The 18,433-nt window shown below is 43.7% G+C and overlaps 1 protein-coding gene across 1 annotated transcript in view; it reads right to left on the bottom strand.

Moving 5' to 3' along the window:
* LOC138259871 (hypoxia-inducible factor 1-alpha-like) overlaps window positions 1-18,433 on the bottom strand; it is a 917,172-nt gene that overhangs the window by 695,186 nt on the left and 203,553 nt on the right. The window contains exon 3 of the mRNA XM_069207820.1: window positions 10,407-10,549. Coding sequence (XP_069063921.1) covers window positions 10,407-10,549 — 143 coding nt within the window. The remainder of the gene's footprint in view (window positions 1-10,406; window positions 10,550-18,433) is intronic.

An 18,433-nucleotide genomic window follows, 5' to 3' on the forward strand; every position in this document is an offset into this window, starting at 1 on the left:
GCCGGTGATCCACCATAAAACTAATTATTTGGGCAAGTTTTGCCAATGAGGGCTCCCTCAGAGACCCCTCCATGCTTCATGTGGGGATAGAATACTCCTATCTTGATCCCTTATGTGATTTTATGTTTATAATTTCTCTCTCAAGGTCCCAACTGAGAAACACAATGGCAGCTGCAACTTTCTTTTCAGGTTGCAGCCAACCAATTAGGGCCTTGCTTTTGGGTTCCAATCCACAGGTACCAGTGGGTACCCGCAGATCCCCTGCAGGTACCTGTGGATTTGCGATGGATCCAGGTTCCTAGATATCTATATTTTTTTTCCTTCGATAACTCCAAAACTACTGAACAGATTTACACCAAATTACAAAAATGCACCTCCGGGCCTTGTTTTAACACAAACATGGATTTAAGGCCTTACTCCATATTCTGCTGCAGAAAGGGTTTTTCAGATTTGCTAAAATCACTGGTAACAACACCAAGTTTTTTCAGAAGCCTTGTGATTTTAGCGAACAGATACTACGGCAACACCCCACTGTGAAAAGCGGCAGTTCATTTCATAGTCTGCCACTTGCCACATCAATATCTTGGACACAGTTTGATAAAGACAAATCAAAGGGAGTGGCCATGTTTGTGACATTTACAAATAGTTGCTGTTAGAAAAGAACGCAAAACATTGTAAAGAGTGTTATTTTGGTAATTTACAGCATTTTGAGAGCATGTCTACTGCTGCTTTAAAAAATCGCTCCTACCTTATGTCCTTTAAAGCTAGGGGGGTCGCAAATGTTTTTCGCTCCAAAATGGTTCATGGTTCTAAAAGATTCGGGAAGCACTGATCTAGGGTATGTAACACTCTTTCAGCTCCTAAGGCTGGAGACAGAAAAAAGACCGGCAGCTCAATCGTTTGGTTGATGCTGAAAGGGAATACAATACTGGGTACGAATTAAGGGTTATTTCTCAGGACTACTCTATCCTTATGCAAATGAGTCAATTTTTTTATACACACTAGTGCATAAATCTTTCTCATCTTTCAGTGTAGCATGTCTGAATAGTCCATTTGCAGGCCTCTCTCAAAATAAGCATACCTTCCTGTGGTAGATTACATACCTAGGCCCTCATTCTGACCCTGGCGGTCGGCGGAGAGACGGCGGTCGGACCGCGAACAGACCGGCGGTATTAAAAATGGCATTCTGACCGCGGCGGTCCCCGCCGCGACCGACCGCCACTTCTCCACTCAGACCGCCACGGCGGTCATGACCGCCGGGCTGGAGTTTGCGCACTCCGGCCCGGCGGTCGTCCCAAGACCGCCAAGGGTATTATGACCCTGCCTACCGCCGCGGTTTCTTGCGGGCGGGAACCGCCGTGCGAACCATGGCGGTAAGCACTATCGGGGCCAGGGAATTCCTTCCCTGGCACTGATAGGGGTCTCCCCCACCCCCCACTACCCACCCGAGTCCTCCCCCCACACCCTCCACCCCCCTGCCACCCCCCAGAGGTGGTACGAACCCCCTCCCCACCCCCAGCCCGACATGCACATACATGCACCCCGACATGCACACACCCCCAACATGCACATATACACACCCCCTACACACACATACACAACGGGGACACATACCCGCACACATACATGCAGACATGCGCACCTGCCGAACAGCACACATTACCCATAGACACAGCAGCACCCCCCGCCCGCATACACGCACTCACACACCCCCTCTACACACTCACACGCACACCCCCATGCACGCCCACATCACACAACACCCCCCCACCCCCTCCCCTCACGGACGATCAACTTACTTTGTGTGTTGGTCCTCCGGGAGGCGACGGGAGCCATGGGGAGGTGACCGCCAACAGAAGACCGCCAACAGAAGACCGCCACACAGAAATGTGGGTCGTAATTCTGTGGGCGGTGTTCTGCTGGCGTGGCGGTGGAGGTTGACCAGTCTCCACTTTCCCGCCGACCGCCAGTGTGGCTGCTGGCGGTTTTCCGGCGGAACGCTCCCAGCGGTCAGAATGCGCACAGCGGCATACCGCCGCGGTCGGCGGTCTTCACCGCGGCGGTAACTCGGCGGTCTTGCGAAAAGACCGCCAGGGTCAGAATGAGGGCCCTAGACTCTAAGTACTCAGGGGCCAGATCGCTAGATTGAGCTGTTTGGGGTCTGGGTGTCAAAGTCAACTCTGTTGTTGTCTGAGAAACCTGGGTGTTTGGGAGCTTAATCTAAAGGGCCATTTGCAGCAGAATTGATAACCATGGTTGTTGTGCCCATGTAGTGTCATTGAGGCTCGCTGCATTTTCCTGACCATGTCTGCTATCAGGAAAAGGTGAACAACAAACATATCTGAGCAATTGATCCATAGCACACTGCTCACGGATTGAGGATGTGGCTGCATGGTGGTGAAGTTTTGGAATTTCACATTTTCTGGATTGGGAAACAGATCTATTGTGTGCATGCCCCACTCTTGAAAGTATTTGTGGAGGGCCTTTGGGTGGAGTTCCCAGTTGTGAACCTGTTGATGTGTTCTGCTGAGTAGGCCTGTAAAGTCACTGTCCATTCCCAGAAGGTATTCCGCCAATAGGCGAACATTGTGCTAGACTGCCCAATGCCAAAGCTTCTATGCTAGCTGTGATAGCTCAGGTGAGTGTTTTCCTCCCTGCTCTGGATGTAGTACATGGCTGTCATGTTGTCTCTCTTTATGAGGACACTCTTTTTTTAATGGGCTGCAGTAAAGCTTTTAGGGCTAGCTTGACAGCTAGCAGTTTCCGGTAGGTGATGTGGAGCCCCTGGTATTGTGCAGGCCAAATGACTTGAAATGTCATATGGGAAAGGTGGGGTCTCCATTCTATTAGTGAAGCGTCTGCGATAATGGTTACTTGCTGACAGTGGTCTAAAAAGGGCTTTCAGTAAGAGGTAGATGATGTTCTGCCAGTGGAAAGAATGCTGGGCCCTTGTCATTACAAATACTTGAGCCTCCTAAATTTCCTTCTGCTTGTGCCCATTGTTTTGCTAGACAATCCTGTAAAGAGCTCATAAGTCTAGCATTTGATACTATTACTATGCAGAAAGTCACCATGCCTAAAATTTCCATTATAGTTCTTACAGTAATGGGACAAGTTGTCTGAAAAAGAGGCAGCAGTTGCGGGAATACCCTCAACCCCTGTGGGTTTGTGTAAGCCTTGCTAGTTTGCCTTTTTAGTGTGGACTCTAAGCAGGACTGAATTTGCTGGGTTTAGAGATGTGATTTATTTCACCCTGATGCTGAACGCACGTTAGTGCAGTAACTACACTGCTTGTTGAGTGTTTGCTTGATGTTGTTTCCTGCAGAGCTTTATCAGTCACTTATCTAGATCAGGAAATACGTGGATGCAATGTCTGTGCAGCTGTGACAAACGTCAAGTACTTAGTATATACACTTGAGGCTGTGGTCACCCCAAAAGTCAGTACTTTGAATTGGTATTTTTTTAGGATTATCATGAACTGAAAGTATTGATGGTGTGCAGGGTGGACTGGCATATGGAAATAAGTATCATTAAGGTATATTGCTACCATTAAATTGTGTTTCCTAAGCAATAGGATGAGGTTTGGTCAGGTGACCATATGGATGTGTTCTGATTTCATGTACTTGTTCAATGACCATAGAGTGAGATTGGGCCTTAAGGTGCCTTCGTAATGAGGAATTAGAGGAAGTAAACCCATTGACCATGCGGGTCTGAAGACGATGGCTCTGTGGCAGCCTTTAATAGAAGCACTTGTCCTCTTTCCTTAAGAATGGCAAGTGGTCTGAACTCAGTATATGATAACGAGGTGGGATATTTGGAGGGGGTCTGTAGAATTCAAAGATGTATTCTGCCTGGACAATGGACCGGACCCACCCTTCTAATGTAATGTTTCCCATTGCAGCAGAAAACTGGTGATTCATCCTACAACAGGTTTAGTGTGATTGGGGTTGAGAGTTGAAGCCAATGCCTGTTGGCAGATAACGCTTTTGACATTGATTCCGCCTCTTGGAAATGGGGTTGATATTGATGAAATGGTAGTCCTTGCCTGGGGCTCGCTTTTTTGTTTTCGACCCCTGTTATAAGGACTACAAAAATGTGACTTGATTAAAGGGAATTGTAAGGCACCCATTGCTTTTGTGATTTAAAAAAAAAATGTATTATGTTGTCCCGCATTCAATCAACTTGTGGGCCGAAGAAATGCTCCCCGTCAAATGGTACACTTAGGAGATGTTGTACCTCTGGAGGCAATCCTGACATTTTAAGCCAAGTATACTGTCATAGCAGTATGCTGGTATTAATACCCCGACTGCTGTGTCAGCTGCGTCTACAGGGGAACCCAATTGTGGTATTGCTGATCAAGCTTAAGAAGCTCATCAATAGCTCCCTCGTGACACCTAGCATATCTCGAGAGTGGCTGACTGAAAGAGCAATGTGCCAATGAGTGGCTGTTGATTGTCCAGAAGCTCTTCTGCATGATGTATGTATTACTATGGAGTCAGATACTATCACTTGATGCTGGGTGGATCTTGAGGGGATGACATTTTTTCTCCATTTGGTGTATCAGAACTTGTAGTTTAAAGACATTTGTTATTGGTTTTAACATACCATTGAGCATTGGTAGATAAGTGACTGCCTTTCCTGTCATGGAGATAGTTTCAAAAAAGAAATCCTCCTTTTCCTTGACCATGTGCATCTTAACCTGATGAAAGGAAGACAACAATCTAAGGTGAAGCCCTTGTAATGATGCATTCTGGAACAAGGGAGCAGTAACAAAAGGTCTTGCAGAAGTCTGGGCCCAACACTAGAATCCAGGATATATTCACTGACAAAAAATAAAGGATAAAGTAAATGAAGTTACACATGAGTGAGGTAGTAAGATATTAACTTACGTTAGTAAAACCTCTGATATTCACTGAAAAAAACATAGGTTAATCTGGAGTTATGCGTAGGGCAAAAAGAACACTGAAATTCATCAAGAGTACATAACTAACCCAAGTATAATTTGCACCATCATAGATTTCACATGCCATCTTTGGCATCACAGCGGTACAAGTTATACTTATGTCAGTTACATTTAAATGGTGAATTTCTCTATTTTCTTGGTTTTCAAAATGTAGTTTTTTAATCAGAAGTCTTATGGATAGCTCCACTGGCTTTTCTGTCAATTTCTATGTTTATTTTAATGTAAAATGATCTTACTATATGTCAAAATCCAAATTCTCTTTGGCCCCCAGAAGGAGCTCTTTGTGACCTCTCTCTGTGAATGCACACACAAGCTAGGGAATCAGGGTAGCCCTACCCTGTCCCCTTTTTAAAAAATATTTTACTAATTTTCGTTCACAAAAACCAAGCAGCATGTCTAGTAAGGTCAAAACAAATCACTATACATTATTCATCAAAATTTAGCCTGCACTGCTACAACATTGTATTCCCAACCCAATATTCCCACACCAGTATTCCCTCCCATGTCTCCCCTTCGTGGCTCCTGATAGTTGCGCTTGATGTTGGTGCATACAAGGTGTGGTCCAGTGTTCCTTATTCATTTTAATGGCCAACAAAGGCCATTACATATAACTAAGAGTCCAGGTGTAGAGATCATATCCTTTCAAAAGGAGGGGGCGTACAGGATCTATAATATGAGGACCTGCTTTTGGGAGTTAGCAGTCAGGGTCACCGGAGGTGAGGGATCTGAGTGATTCATTTTGTCCACTATAATTTCCAAGGCTATGTACAGTTCCATAAAGCCTGACTGTCCCTGGCCTATCTCAGCAACATAGCTCCCTCAAACCAGCCCATTTCTCTAATTCCTTCTACCATACTCCCACCTGAGGGCTTCTCTGAGCTTTCCAGTTTTGAATAATCTCTTGTTGTGCTAACAGGAATGCCAGGTTCTGGAATCTGCTTGTGACTTTACTTTTGGCTGTATGCAGGAAAACCAGCCAAGGAGGCAGTGCCATCGGGTACCTGGGGCCTCTCTCTCAACAATGGCAGTGAGTGTTGTAGTTATGTATTTCCAGTAGGGTGTGTGGGTCATTCAGGCCCAGCACATATAAATGAAGTCAGCACTCCCCTACCCGCATCTTGGACAGCCGGCATTCGAGGTATCAAAATATCAGTTAATGCATCTCGGTGTCAGGTATGCTCTGTGGAGCAGGTAAAAATATGTTAATTTCAAATGGGCATTCCTTTCTAGGATTTCTGCCACGTTTATCTGGTATGGGACACTCAGATCCGTCTCCCACTTATCTCAAAGGGTGGTCAGAGGCACTATCATACCTCCTCCCATTGTCCTATATAAACAGAGAATCACTTTAAAAGTGACAGCTGATGCAACAATGTAATGGTAGGAATTGTGTTGCTCTGGTGCTGCAAGTCCTGTCCCCTAGTGCTTACATACCACTTACATACCACTTTTGTCACTGCCCTATGCAGCAAGAAGTGCCCTCTAGGCAGATCATACGTTGTTCGGAACTCTTCAAAGTGGAGATGTGCATCATTTTCAAATAAGTTGCCCAGTCTGAAGCTCCTCTCTCCACCCGCTTCGCTGAGCCCCTCCAACTCCGACCATGAGGCAGTATGTTCAAATATTGCATAGGCATGTTTTGTGCAAATGGAGTTTTTGTCTTAGTCTTCTGTAAACAATGGAGCCAACATCAGTTCAGTACCCTATATTCCTTTGAATCCCCTGTGTTCAAGCGTTTAAGGGTTCTAAGCACCTTAAGGAGTGTGTGGAAATCTGGTACATTGGGTCTTGTGACACGCTCAGTGTCAGTTTCCCCACCACCCACTGTGTCAGCCACTGAAGCTGCACTATCAGATAGTAAGTATCGAAGTCTAGTGCTGCCAGACCTCAAGTAAGTCACTGGCCTCAGTAAAATGTGTAAGGCCACTCTCTGGCAGCCTGTCCCCATAGGAAGGCTGTAGTGATGGAATCTATGTCCTAAAATATAGTCCCGGTTAGCAATATTGGCAATATCATGAAGTAACAGAGAAGCTGTGGAAGCACTATCATTTCCAGTAGCGTAACCTTACTGGCTACTGGGAGGGGGAGCGTTCCCGGATCTCGTTGCTCCTTTTAAGATCTCTAATCACCAGTTCTATGTTGCCTTCCAATAGGTCCACACGGTAATGGAATTTTTTTACACCTAGATATTGAAAACACCACAATTCCCACTGCAGTCTCAGGACATCTAGCGGCTGGCTACGGTTCATTATAGTCGGGAGCAGTTGTGATTTTCACCAATTAACCCTCAGTCCTGAGTTATGCCCAAGGTAATCTAGAAGCTCCTAAGCACCTGCCAGTACCGTTGAGGTATTGTGCAAGAATATCAGGAGATCATCAGCATATAAGGCAACATGATGTGTCCACCGTCCATTGTCTGCTCCTATAGGCACTTCCCATCCTACCGTGGGCGGAGAGTGGTTCCATCACCAAATTGAATAGTAAGGGCAAGATAGGGCAACCCTGTCTTGTCCCTCTACTCACCCGAAAACCCTCTGAAACATAGCCCCACATGTGAAACCTAGCCATAGGATCTGAATATAGGAGCCTAGTGCATGCGATGAAGTTATCACCCAGCTGAAAGCGTCTCATAACTGCATTGAGATAGGCCCATTCCAGGCTATCAAAGGCTTTCTCTATATCTACTGCGAAAATCATTAACTTTGTATGACCATATGTGTTACCATCTACTAGTGCTAACAGCCGTTATATATAAGTTGCAGTGCTTTGGCCTGGAATTAAACCCTTTTTGTCTGCATGTGTTAGCTTAGATGTGTGAGGAAGGAACCTAGCATCAAGTATCCTGCTGAGTATCTTTGAATTCACATTTAACATTGAAAGGGGGGTAGGCTCCTTTTTCATGCACAGGTTTTCCAGGCTTCAAAAAAAGTGACTATCAGGGCTTCACAGGTTTAAGATGGTAGTAGATCTGTGTCCTTGGCCAGGGCCACCAGTTTGGGAGCCAGTTCTCCTACATAAGTGGAATAGAGCTCCACTGGAAAGCTATCAGTGCCTGGTGTCTTGTATTTTCCCCCTGGCCAAGGCTTTTATTGCAGCTCGGACCTCTGTTAATGTGATAGCCCCTCCCATGGCCTCTGCCTCTTCAATGGGCAGTGTTGGAAAGTCAGGAGCAACAAACATTTGTCTATGCCTATCACAGAGCAAGTTAATAAGCTGCAATAGAGTGCAGAATAATAATCCTGGAAATCTTTGTTAATATCTATTTGCCTGTATTGTTTGCAATAAGTATCTGATTCCATTTCTAAACTCACCAAGCCCCATTTAGCAGGGTTGACCAGCCAGACCAGTAGCTTACTGGAACAGTCTTGATCTGCATGGGCTCTGGTCATTTAGGTCTTGTAATGGAAGCACAGAAGGTGCTCCACTTGCTCTGCCACTTTTTCTCTGGCTTCCAGTAATTCCATTTACACTCCCAGGCTAAACAATGCTTCTTCAGAGGTTCAGATTTCCCTGAGTAGGGTGCGTCTCACCCACATTGATTTGGCTATGCGCCTGTCCCTAAGAACCACCTTTAAGGCATCCCATTCTATTTGTGTAGAGACGGCAGAGCCTTTGTTGTCAGTTAAGTATTGTCCGATATGATTTCCTATGCTCTCCTGATACACTGGGTCCTCAAGTGATTCTGGCTTCAGCTTCCACAGCAGTATGCCTGGCAGTGTTTATTCTCAGGCTAGCATCAATAGGGTTGAGTTATGATCAGACAATGTACACTGTCTTCACAGAGCTCTGAACATCTGGGGTACAAAGAAATCTGTTCAATCTCACATGAAGGTCATGCAGTGTAGAAAAGAAAGGGCAGTCTCTATCCAATGTGTGTAATGAGCACCAGGAGTCTACTAGTCCCCATTCCGTGTGCCAGCCAGTGAATACTTGAGCCAGTTTGGTAACAGGGGAATCATGCAGTGGAGGGTGGGAGCGGTCCAGGTCTGGATTGGCATTACAGTTAAAATCTCCTCTCATGATAACAGAGCCCATCAAATGAGGGGCTATCACATGTGATAATTTGGCAAAAATGCCATTTGATCTACATTTGGAGCATAGATGCTAATTAGTGTGATGTCTCTGCCATTTAATTGTCCTGTTACCACCACATATCTACCCCCTGGGTCTACGGTGTTCCCGGTATGTTGGAATGGAGTCCCAGGTTTTATCCTTATTAATGTGACCCTTACATAGGCCAAATAAGTGGTGCAGTATGCCTGCCCCCTCCATTTGCATTGCAGTGCCATTCCTTTTTTAACCATTAGATGTGTCTCCTGGAGGACAGCTATCTGAGTCCACCGCATATTGAGGTATGAAAATACCTTGTGCCTTCTGGCCAAAGTGTGCATCCCCCTAATATAACAGGATATGATTTTGAGTGACAAGGGTAGTTCCATCCTAAATGGATAAGAATAAGAAACACTCTCAATTGTGTCACAAATCAGACCATTTGATAGAATGGAAGGCACAATCGGGGTGTAGGCCCTCTTAAAATCTCCAACATACAGCAAACTCCACAATTCCCATACCCCACGACAAGCAGGCAAACTCCCCCATCAGGGAAATGGAGGAACGAAGTGGCAAAGAGGAGGGAGGAAAAGATGAATGGGCAGTCTCCCCTGACATATACATCAGCATGGCTGCACTATATGAGTTTATCGGCAGTGGCAGGTGTCACCATAGGCATTTCAGTGCCCGAGTCAGTGAGGGAGTTAGATTCTAGTCCAGGACTGAGTCAAAGGCATGGGGTGAGTTAAGAGATCCAATGACAATGAAGCTGATGGAAGATATATATTGAATGTGGGCCCAGCCTATGAACTCGTATGGGGTCAAGAGTGGACAGAAAGTGGACGCTGATTTGTAATGGGGAAAGGGTGGGAAGAATTGTTGAGTTTATGTGTGTTTGACTTTCAAATGCAGTAATAATGTCCACGTTAATTGCTGTGCATTCCCTTTCCATTTTTTTCCAAAAATCATATTACAAACACATGAAACATACAAAGGATATCTTGGCTATAGTGCCAGGTTTAGGAATAGTCCATTAATAAAAAATGTTCATGAAAAGTACCGGCACATCTTTTCTACATTGGAAACTACTGGAAGATGAAAAGCAGAACTTGACACTTATGGTTTCAAAGTTTATTTGGAACTCTTCCCTTGGTATTCTAAAGATCACATGGCTTGACGTGACACAGACATCTGATTAGGATGTCCAGCCATCCAGGAAGTCAGCCTTGTGACTCATAACTTGTGGGGAGATAGAGAAAGGAATCTTCTTCAACAGTCTAACCTATAAAACTTTTGCAGCAATGAAAAAAAAAAAGAATTGAAGCATAGATGTGCTTGAATAACCACAAAACGTTGTTGCTGCCATAGAAAGCCAGGGTCACAATAGACTTACCTGCTCAAGGCCCAGTTGCTTGTTGACATTGTCTGAAAGAAAGAGCATTTCTCCTGTCTGATGAACGACCATAAGAAAACCTTCCAGAGCATCAATGAGATGTCGTGCTTGACTGCCATCTGCAATATTTGTATTCTTCTTATCTTCAAACAAGACACATTCAATAGACACAACACAAAAGAAAGTGTTACAATTGATGCCCAAGTTCACATACCTTTTCAGATTAATAGATGCATGTTTAATGTGCTTATGCCATTTCTACAAAGTAGCAATTTTTGCTGCTGGAGTTTCTTCCTATCATGTAATTTAAAAAAAGATGTACAGGCTTGTTACGTTTTATGTGTCACCTCTAAAAGTAGCACTGCTGTTTGAGAATTCTTCATGTGTCTAGGACAGAGGATAAAAAAATAAAGAGAGTACTTTGGCCCCCATTGGAGATGCTGCTGTGGGCTAGAGAACAATGGTATGATGTTTCCAGATTGAAATTACCAAGTTGGATCTGCACTGGGTAAATCCATGGTTGGGGAGGGGGAGAGGCTGTAAACAGAGGCATACCCAAGCCCTGCCAGCCTCTTCTTGCACTGCAGGGGAAAGAGACAATGCTCCTTCCGGAGAGCCACAGCTTTTCCACCCCTAGATGCTATCTCTATCCACGCCCAATACTTCTTGACCCCTGCAAATATTTATCTCCTGCTTAGAGCTGGAACCAGGAAATACCTGTGCTAAAGGACTAAGGTAATTCTGGGCCCATAGGGTTACTCCCAACTCTAGAGAGCTTAACTTGTGATCCCCATTAACTCATGGGGAAACATCAACCAAAATCTTTAATGAGGATCCCGATATCTACTAGGAGTCAGTGGAGAACTAAGATTAGGATGCCTAATGGTGTTATGTTTGTTTGGAAATAATATAAATAAACTTCCTCCAGAAGAGCATCTTTGTTACAGTGGCATCAAAGAAAGCCTCCAAAATCTCCAGCTCTTAAGTGTTCCGTTGTATTGTAGCTTTATTTCTACAGCACATCATACTCATTATGACCTGCTACATCACCTACAAGTGATGAGTGTAATGCTGCTACACTGATTTTGCTTGGCTGGAAGTTTGTGGGCTTATAGGATGGCCTTTGTCCTTGTGCCATAGTGGATTCGGATACAGACTGGAGTCTTTTGGTGCAGAACAAACAGGTATTTACTGCTGTTAGATATTTCTAATCATTGCTGGAAGGGATTTCCAGAGTCTCGTTGCCTGGATGGAGAAGCAGGTGCACTGATGAGTGATGGTGGTATAGTTATTGGGACTGCTAGTCAGAGTACAGTGCCCTATTTAGTCAGTATCTGTTGAGTGTTTGATTGAAATGATGCCCCAGCAACCCTAAATGGCCCTGTAGGCAATTTAGAGTGCTTTGAGGAAGAAGTGTTAACCTTTGTTATCCAGCAGAGTACTTGGAACTTGAGAATGATGTTGTCATGTAAGCATAGCTGTAGTAGTTGTCTAGTGCTGCACACTGGAATCTTTAGAGTTTTCGGACAGGTTCAGTGGTGCTTCTAAGTAGAGTCCTTTTGGGTAATACAATCATTACATAACTAGGGCAATGATAGACAGGTGCTTTGGTTTGACACCTATGTGTGGGAAGGTGCATTGAGTGTTCTTATGGTATAGGATGAGTTTTGGGTGATTTGGTTCACTTATGAGAACATGATAGGCTAGAATCTATGATCACCTAAAGGTTTCTTAATTCAGTTGATGTCAATGAATGACATCTGAGTTCACAGGGCCAGATGGTCATAGGCTGGTAGTTCTTCCATTCTCTGAAGATGAGGTTATGAATTTTAGGTAGGTTAAATCATAGGTGGTTCATCAGCATTCAGTGGTTGAAGGCTCAAAGTCAACGTTTTAATTCAGAAATATGAAGTAATTTAGGCTGTCATTATAACATTGACTGTAAAAACCGCCGCAGTGACGGCCGCCAACATACCGTCACAGTGGCTACCATCTGTCTGCCATATTATGATCACTGCCGGACTTTCGCCACAAGAAGGGCTGATATCTGGCAGTGCTCATGATGGCGGACGGTGGTAAGATGGTGCTGCTACCACCTGCACCTTCCCACCAGTAGAACACCTCCAGCCATATTATCTCCAGTAATATGGCCTGGCGGTGTTCTGCTGGCGAGGCACTGCTGGCAATAGCAGTGCCCCTTCCCATTTCCTGCTGGAAGGCCTCCTTGACCAAGGTAAGTTAGGCTTCTGACAAGGGAGGGGGAGGGCGGGTGGCGGGGTGTTATGTCTGTGTGTCTGCGTGAATGTCTGAGTGTGTGGGTTAATGCATCTGTGTGTGTTGTGTTGTTTGCGTAGTTGTATGCGTGTGAATGATTGCGTGTAAGAATGGTGAACTGAGTGCGTGTCTGCATGTCAGTGTGATTGTTGTAAGAATGTGTGCAAGCATGTCTGGAAGTATGCGTGTATGAATGTGTGTATGCCAGTGTCAGTGATTGGGTGTATGCGTGGTGTGTGTCTGCGGGTGTGTGCGTGTATAGGGGTCGAGGGTGAATCTGAGGATCGGAGGGGTTGGGGGGTCAAGTGTGAGGACCGGAGGGGTGGGGGGTGAGTGTGAGGATCAGAGGGGGTAGGGGGAGTTTGGATGGAGGGAGAGTGGGGGGTGTCAGGTGTGTGTTGGGGAGTGGGGGAGACACCTACCGGTGACAGGGAAGGAATTCCCTGGCCCCGGTAGGGCCTACTGCAATATTTTTTTATGGCATTGCTAACGCCACAAACCCATGGTGGCAGGCAGGCAGGCTCATAATGCCGCCGGTGGTACTATGCCAGTCGCCGGGCTGGAGACAGACATCTTCGGCCCGGCGGCTGATACCGCCATGGCGGTATGAGTGGAGAAGTGGCGGGTTGGCTGCAGCCAACCTACCATTCTCATAATGTGCGGTATGTGCTGCCAGCCTGTTGGCGGAATTGCTGCCACAATACCTCTCACTGCCGGGGTCATAATGACCCTCTTAGTCTTTCCAGCTTCATGGTGAGATCTGTGTTCTTGGCACTGCAGTAGCATGTTCATTTGAGAGACTTCATGAGGTCCATATTGACCAAAGTAGACTGTGAAAAAAATGGAATGATTATGGAACCATAAAGTATACCTGAGTTAATGCAGAAAGGTACTGATATTAATGGAAGGGGGTTGAGATGATCCTTGATTCGTTGTATAGATGCATACTGAAATTGACTATCTGGGCATAATATTGAGATCTGATCTTACAAAACTTATGTCTACAAATTTTAATAAAGTTACAGGGAAAATATTATTTCTTATGAAAAATGCATTATTTGCCCCTAACTTGAATGGTGAGAGTATTGTTTGTAGAATGTTTATCTCACTAACAATGTTTTTCCATTTGATTCAATCCCACTAGAAGTAGAAACAAACAAAAAAATAATAAACTACAAGCACTACTTAATGGACCTTATCAGACTCTCAATTTTGTTTTTGTACTTTTGAGTTAAAGCACCTTAGAAAAGTGACAGATTTTCATGATAAGTGAAAATGGGACCTGCTTCTTAAAATTTTACTGGATCTTGGTCAATGGAAAGTTACCTACATAAATCAGCCAATCCTAAATATTTTTAAATGTTTGCCTAAAGATTGTTCAAAAAATTAGCAATAGAATGTGGACCTACGTATTTTGACAAATAGTGAGAGGTTCTTGACTGATCCCAGTATAGTGGGCAAGTCATTATAGGGGAGGAGACTGTCATAAAATATGCTAATTACACAGGGTCTGATTCACAAGGGGACTTATGAATCATAAAGTTATGAGTGCAGAGTCTCCTCACTCGTGGTGAAATCTCCACACTCAGGTTGGAATCTCCGCACTGACCATTACATTGCAGAGATTCTGCCGTGAGAGTAAAGATTTTGTACAGAGTGTGGAGACTTCACCCTTGTAACTTTACAAGTCATAAGTCCCTTTGTGAATCGGGCCCTCAAAGTTTGACTCAGCCCTTGGAAGAATTTATTCTGGCATTATCTGTATTTGACTGCCAGAATCTATGCTTCAAGTTCTACTTGGCTGATTATAGGATGTGTATGTTTCTATGAACACTAGAGACAAAGCCTTACCATGTTTACCGGCAACCTATCTTACTGTAGCCTTGAGAAAAGCAAAGAGTGAAAGAAATGTCTTGTTTAAGAACGCGGTGCTGACCTAGGCAGAGAATAGCTAGGTAGAGAGAAATAAAACAAGACCGCAAATGTGGCTATTGTTAAAATAATAAATGAAGCTGAATAAAATATATCTTGGTTAAAGTGCACAGCGGCAGGCCTAGTTTGCTAAAATAACGTATATGGAGCTATAACTAAAATGGCTACACAACAGAAGTGTTAAGCATAAAGCCAAAAATAAGTCTGATGAAGATACAGAACAGAAATTGGGCTAAAATAAAAGGGTGGCAGATGTTAACAGTGATTCAGATGATAAATCCATAACTCAGTTGTTGCAGAATCCTCCCCCACTGTATAGTGCAGTTGCATTAGTAAGTCAGAATGTAGTCTTGAGTGTTGCCACCACTCCAGTTACACAAAGCCAGGTTCAGATAATTCCCAATGTACCTACTGCTAATGTTGCACAGGTGCCAGCGGTTTGTCCGACAGTACCAAATGTTAATAATGCTCAGAATATCGCAGTTCCGGTTATGTCACAGCTAATTCAGAATGCAGGAATGACTCAGTTTGAGTCCAAACCCAATGTACAGACCCTTGCACAAGTTACGAGCCAGAGACAGACAATGCCCATGTATTCCCCAGTAACAACACTGTAAAATGTTGCCACAAATCAGTCAAATCAAGCTTTTGGTACAGCATTAACTGGCCAAAGTAAAGAATTAATGTTCAGCTGAGTCAGACAAGTTTGTCAGGACCAGAAGCATGAAAGTTCCTGTAACCATAGGTCCAGTAGTTCTGTTGTACACCCTGGGTAATAACAAGGGTGGTCCCCAGATTCCAAATCCAGTATCAGAAGTTAATTCACCTTTTGGAACTAATGCAGAAATGGAGAGACTGAGCCCTACTGTGCAAGCCATGAACCCTATGAATTATTTTGGTTTGAACCAGACACATAATGGACTGGGTCCACTGCTTGATGTGACATGTCCTCCATGCTCCATAGGTTAATCTGTAGCAACCTAGGGGCAGGCTATGAGAACATCCTGTATTCATCCACAGCCCCTAAATTGAAGTAATACCATTGGTTTACAAGGGTGATCTGCACAACTATTAGCTCAATGGTTAGATAATTTGAGCGAGGCATCAGTTTCAGGAAACATACCTAAGGGAGAAATGACATTGAACATGGTCAGACTAGAATTTGAATTAAATGAAACGATTGAGGGAACACTTGAACCCGACAGGTTAGATTCTTACAATGAAAATGAATTGTGCTTCACGGGCAAGGACGTTACCCTTTGTGCAGGACAGGTTTATGAGAATTTAACTACTTTGGGTGAGAAATATGAAATCGAAATGAATAAATCCAAACAGTTAAAGAAGTGTTACATTTTAGAATTCAACTCAAGAGACATTGCAACATGAGATCCCCTGGAATGAAAATTTGCATTATTGAGTTGATTCAGAGTATTTAAACATGGGGAGCATTAGATAAATGGGAAGGCAGATGGGCAAAGAAAAGAGATCAGAAGAGAAATCTGACTGCCTCTGTAAATGATGTAAAACAGACTGAGGGAGCTGTAAAAATGATGCCAATGAGATAAATTCCGGGAGGAAGTTTTGTTTATGTCCCATGGAGCAGAAGTGACATATTGTAATTTACAAATGATTACCTAAAGTTCAGGGAGAAACCATTGGAATGGTACAAGCAAACCAAGAGATTTGTCAAGCTAGTGAAGTGTTTGTTGGAAAATTTGAACACTTTATTTGAGATTGTAGTTCCTGCAGATTTATGTGTTGAGTGTAAGCGAAATGTTGACTGGCCAACATGTGAGCTGCCAAGGGATGCAGTGACAGGTGCGCAGTCTGAAGAGGTGATAAAAACCTATTACAAGGTGATTGAATTTCTGAAAACTAAAGTTTTCCCCAAATATACTAATAGGCAAAGAATTGACAGGAAACAAAGGACATGCTTCTTATGAGAGATTATTGCAAGCTTTCAAATGGCACCGAGATTATTGAGCCAAGAGACATGATGCATTTTGCGTTTAGATTCATTCAAGGATTAAAGCCTGAAATTATCAATATGATTCAGAATCATTTGATTTCCTGGCAAGGAAAGCTGATTGATGAAGTATTTCACCATGCAGAATAATGTAGTGATGAAATTGAGTTGAAGCAGAAAAGGTTGAGGGAAAAGGCAATTGTGATGCAAATCAAGTCTGCCTAAGCGGTAGGTATGCATGGATCGCAGGGAATGGTGAGCACAGGAAGAATGCACGAAACACAGCAGCAAGGAAATATGGTGCCTCAGTTCAGAGGTAGATGTTGTGGAATTCTAGTAGATCCGAATTTGAATGTGGCCGATGTTCAGAACATGAAGGAAATGCTTCCTTGTCATGCATGCGACAATGCCGAACATTGGAAACAAGAGTGTCCCTTTATTAATTTAATCAGTTTGGTGCAAGGTGGTGGTGTTGTACAGATGGTTGTCAAGAGTCAATTTCAAAATCAACAAATTTAAAGGCCCCGAAATCAAAACATTAATGTTCCTATTGGAGCCGCACAAATGAAGGTTCCCTGGCAACAAGTACAATTTCCCCAACAGCAAATTCAAGCCCCAGAGCAAATGCAGATACCACAAGCTTCATTAGCACAGCAACAGGTAATAGTTCCTCAGCAGTATGCGAACCAAAGAAAAAATGTAAATATGAATCAGTTAGTCACACAATACCCATTGATTGATTTCAGTGATAATGAAATGAGTGAAGAATAGTTGAGTTAAAGTTCAGAAGAGGAAGAATGTGTGTTGACTGCCTCATTTGAGGTAGATCAGCGTGGTCCTGATGTGAATGTGAGGGTTATGGGTCGAGATGTTTAATTCCTGGTTGACAATGAAGCAACTCATTCCACTGTCAGATGTGCAGACATCCCTAATGTGCCTCTTTTAGGAAGGACAGTTCAGGTTGTAGGAGTAGCAAACCAGCATTTGGTGACCCCATTACAGAGCCCATTCCAGTTAAAATAGGAACCTTTGAGGATCTGTACTGATTCATAGTTTGTGATTCAAGTCCTATGAGACTATTAGGAAGAGGCTTACATGCAAATTAAAATGTTCCATGACATGTACACATGAAGGGATAGCAATCCAAACCAATAGCAATGATGAAACTTCCAGTCAAACTGATGACATTGTTTCCTGCCACAGCAGTTAAAGACTTGCCTGATGAATTACAAGAGACAGTAACACTCAGAGTTTGGGATCTCTCTGGCAAAGATATTGGACTTATTTGAGGTGTTGAACCAGTCAAAGATATTGTTAAGCTAAATACAGTTTTCCCAAGAACAACACAATATAACATGACTTCAGAAGTGATTGAAGGTATTACCCCAGTAATTGCAGATTTTGTTGAGCAGGGAGTGTTAAAAGAAGTGATAGGCAGCCCATGTAATTCACCAACTATGGGATTGTGAAAGCCAAGTGGGAAATATTTCATAGTGCAAGATTTGAGAAAGGTAAATGACATTGTGGCATCTTACTGTCCTGAAGTGACAAACCCAGGAGGGATTTTATTCTACATTCCATGAAGCAGAATGGTTTTGCGTTATTGACTTGTCACAGGCATTTTTCTCAGTGCCTTTGCATGAGGATAGTCCATTCCTCTTTTAATTCTGATTTGCAACCCTTTTGTGTTCACGCACTCCACAGGGGTTTTCAGAATCTCCATCCATTTTTAATGAGATCCTGAAGAAGAACTTAAATTCTTTGAACACATACTTTCAGTCTGCTTTAGTGCAGTACATTGATGACTTGATGGTTGCATCCAATACACATGAAGCTTGCAGACAAGACACCATAG

The sequence above is a fragment of the Pleurodeles waltl genome, chromosome 9 (assembly GCF_031143425.1).
Source record: "Pleurodeles waltl isolate 20211129_DDA chromosome 9, aPleWal1.hap1.20221129, whole genome shotgun sequence".
Classification (NCBI taxonomy): domain Eukaryota; kingdom Metazoa; phylum Chordata; class Amphibia; order Caudata; family Salamandridae; genus Pleurodeles; species Pleurodeles waltl.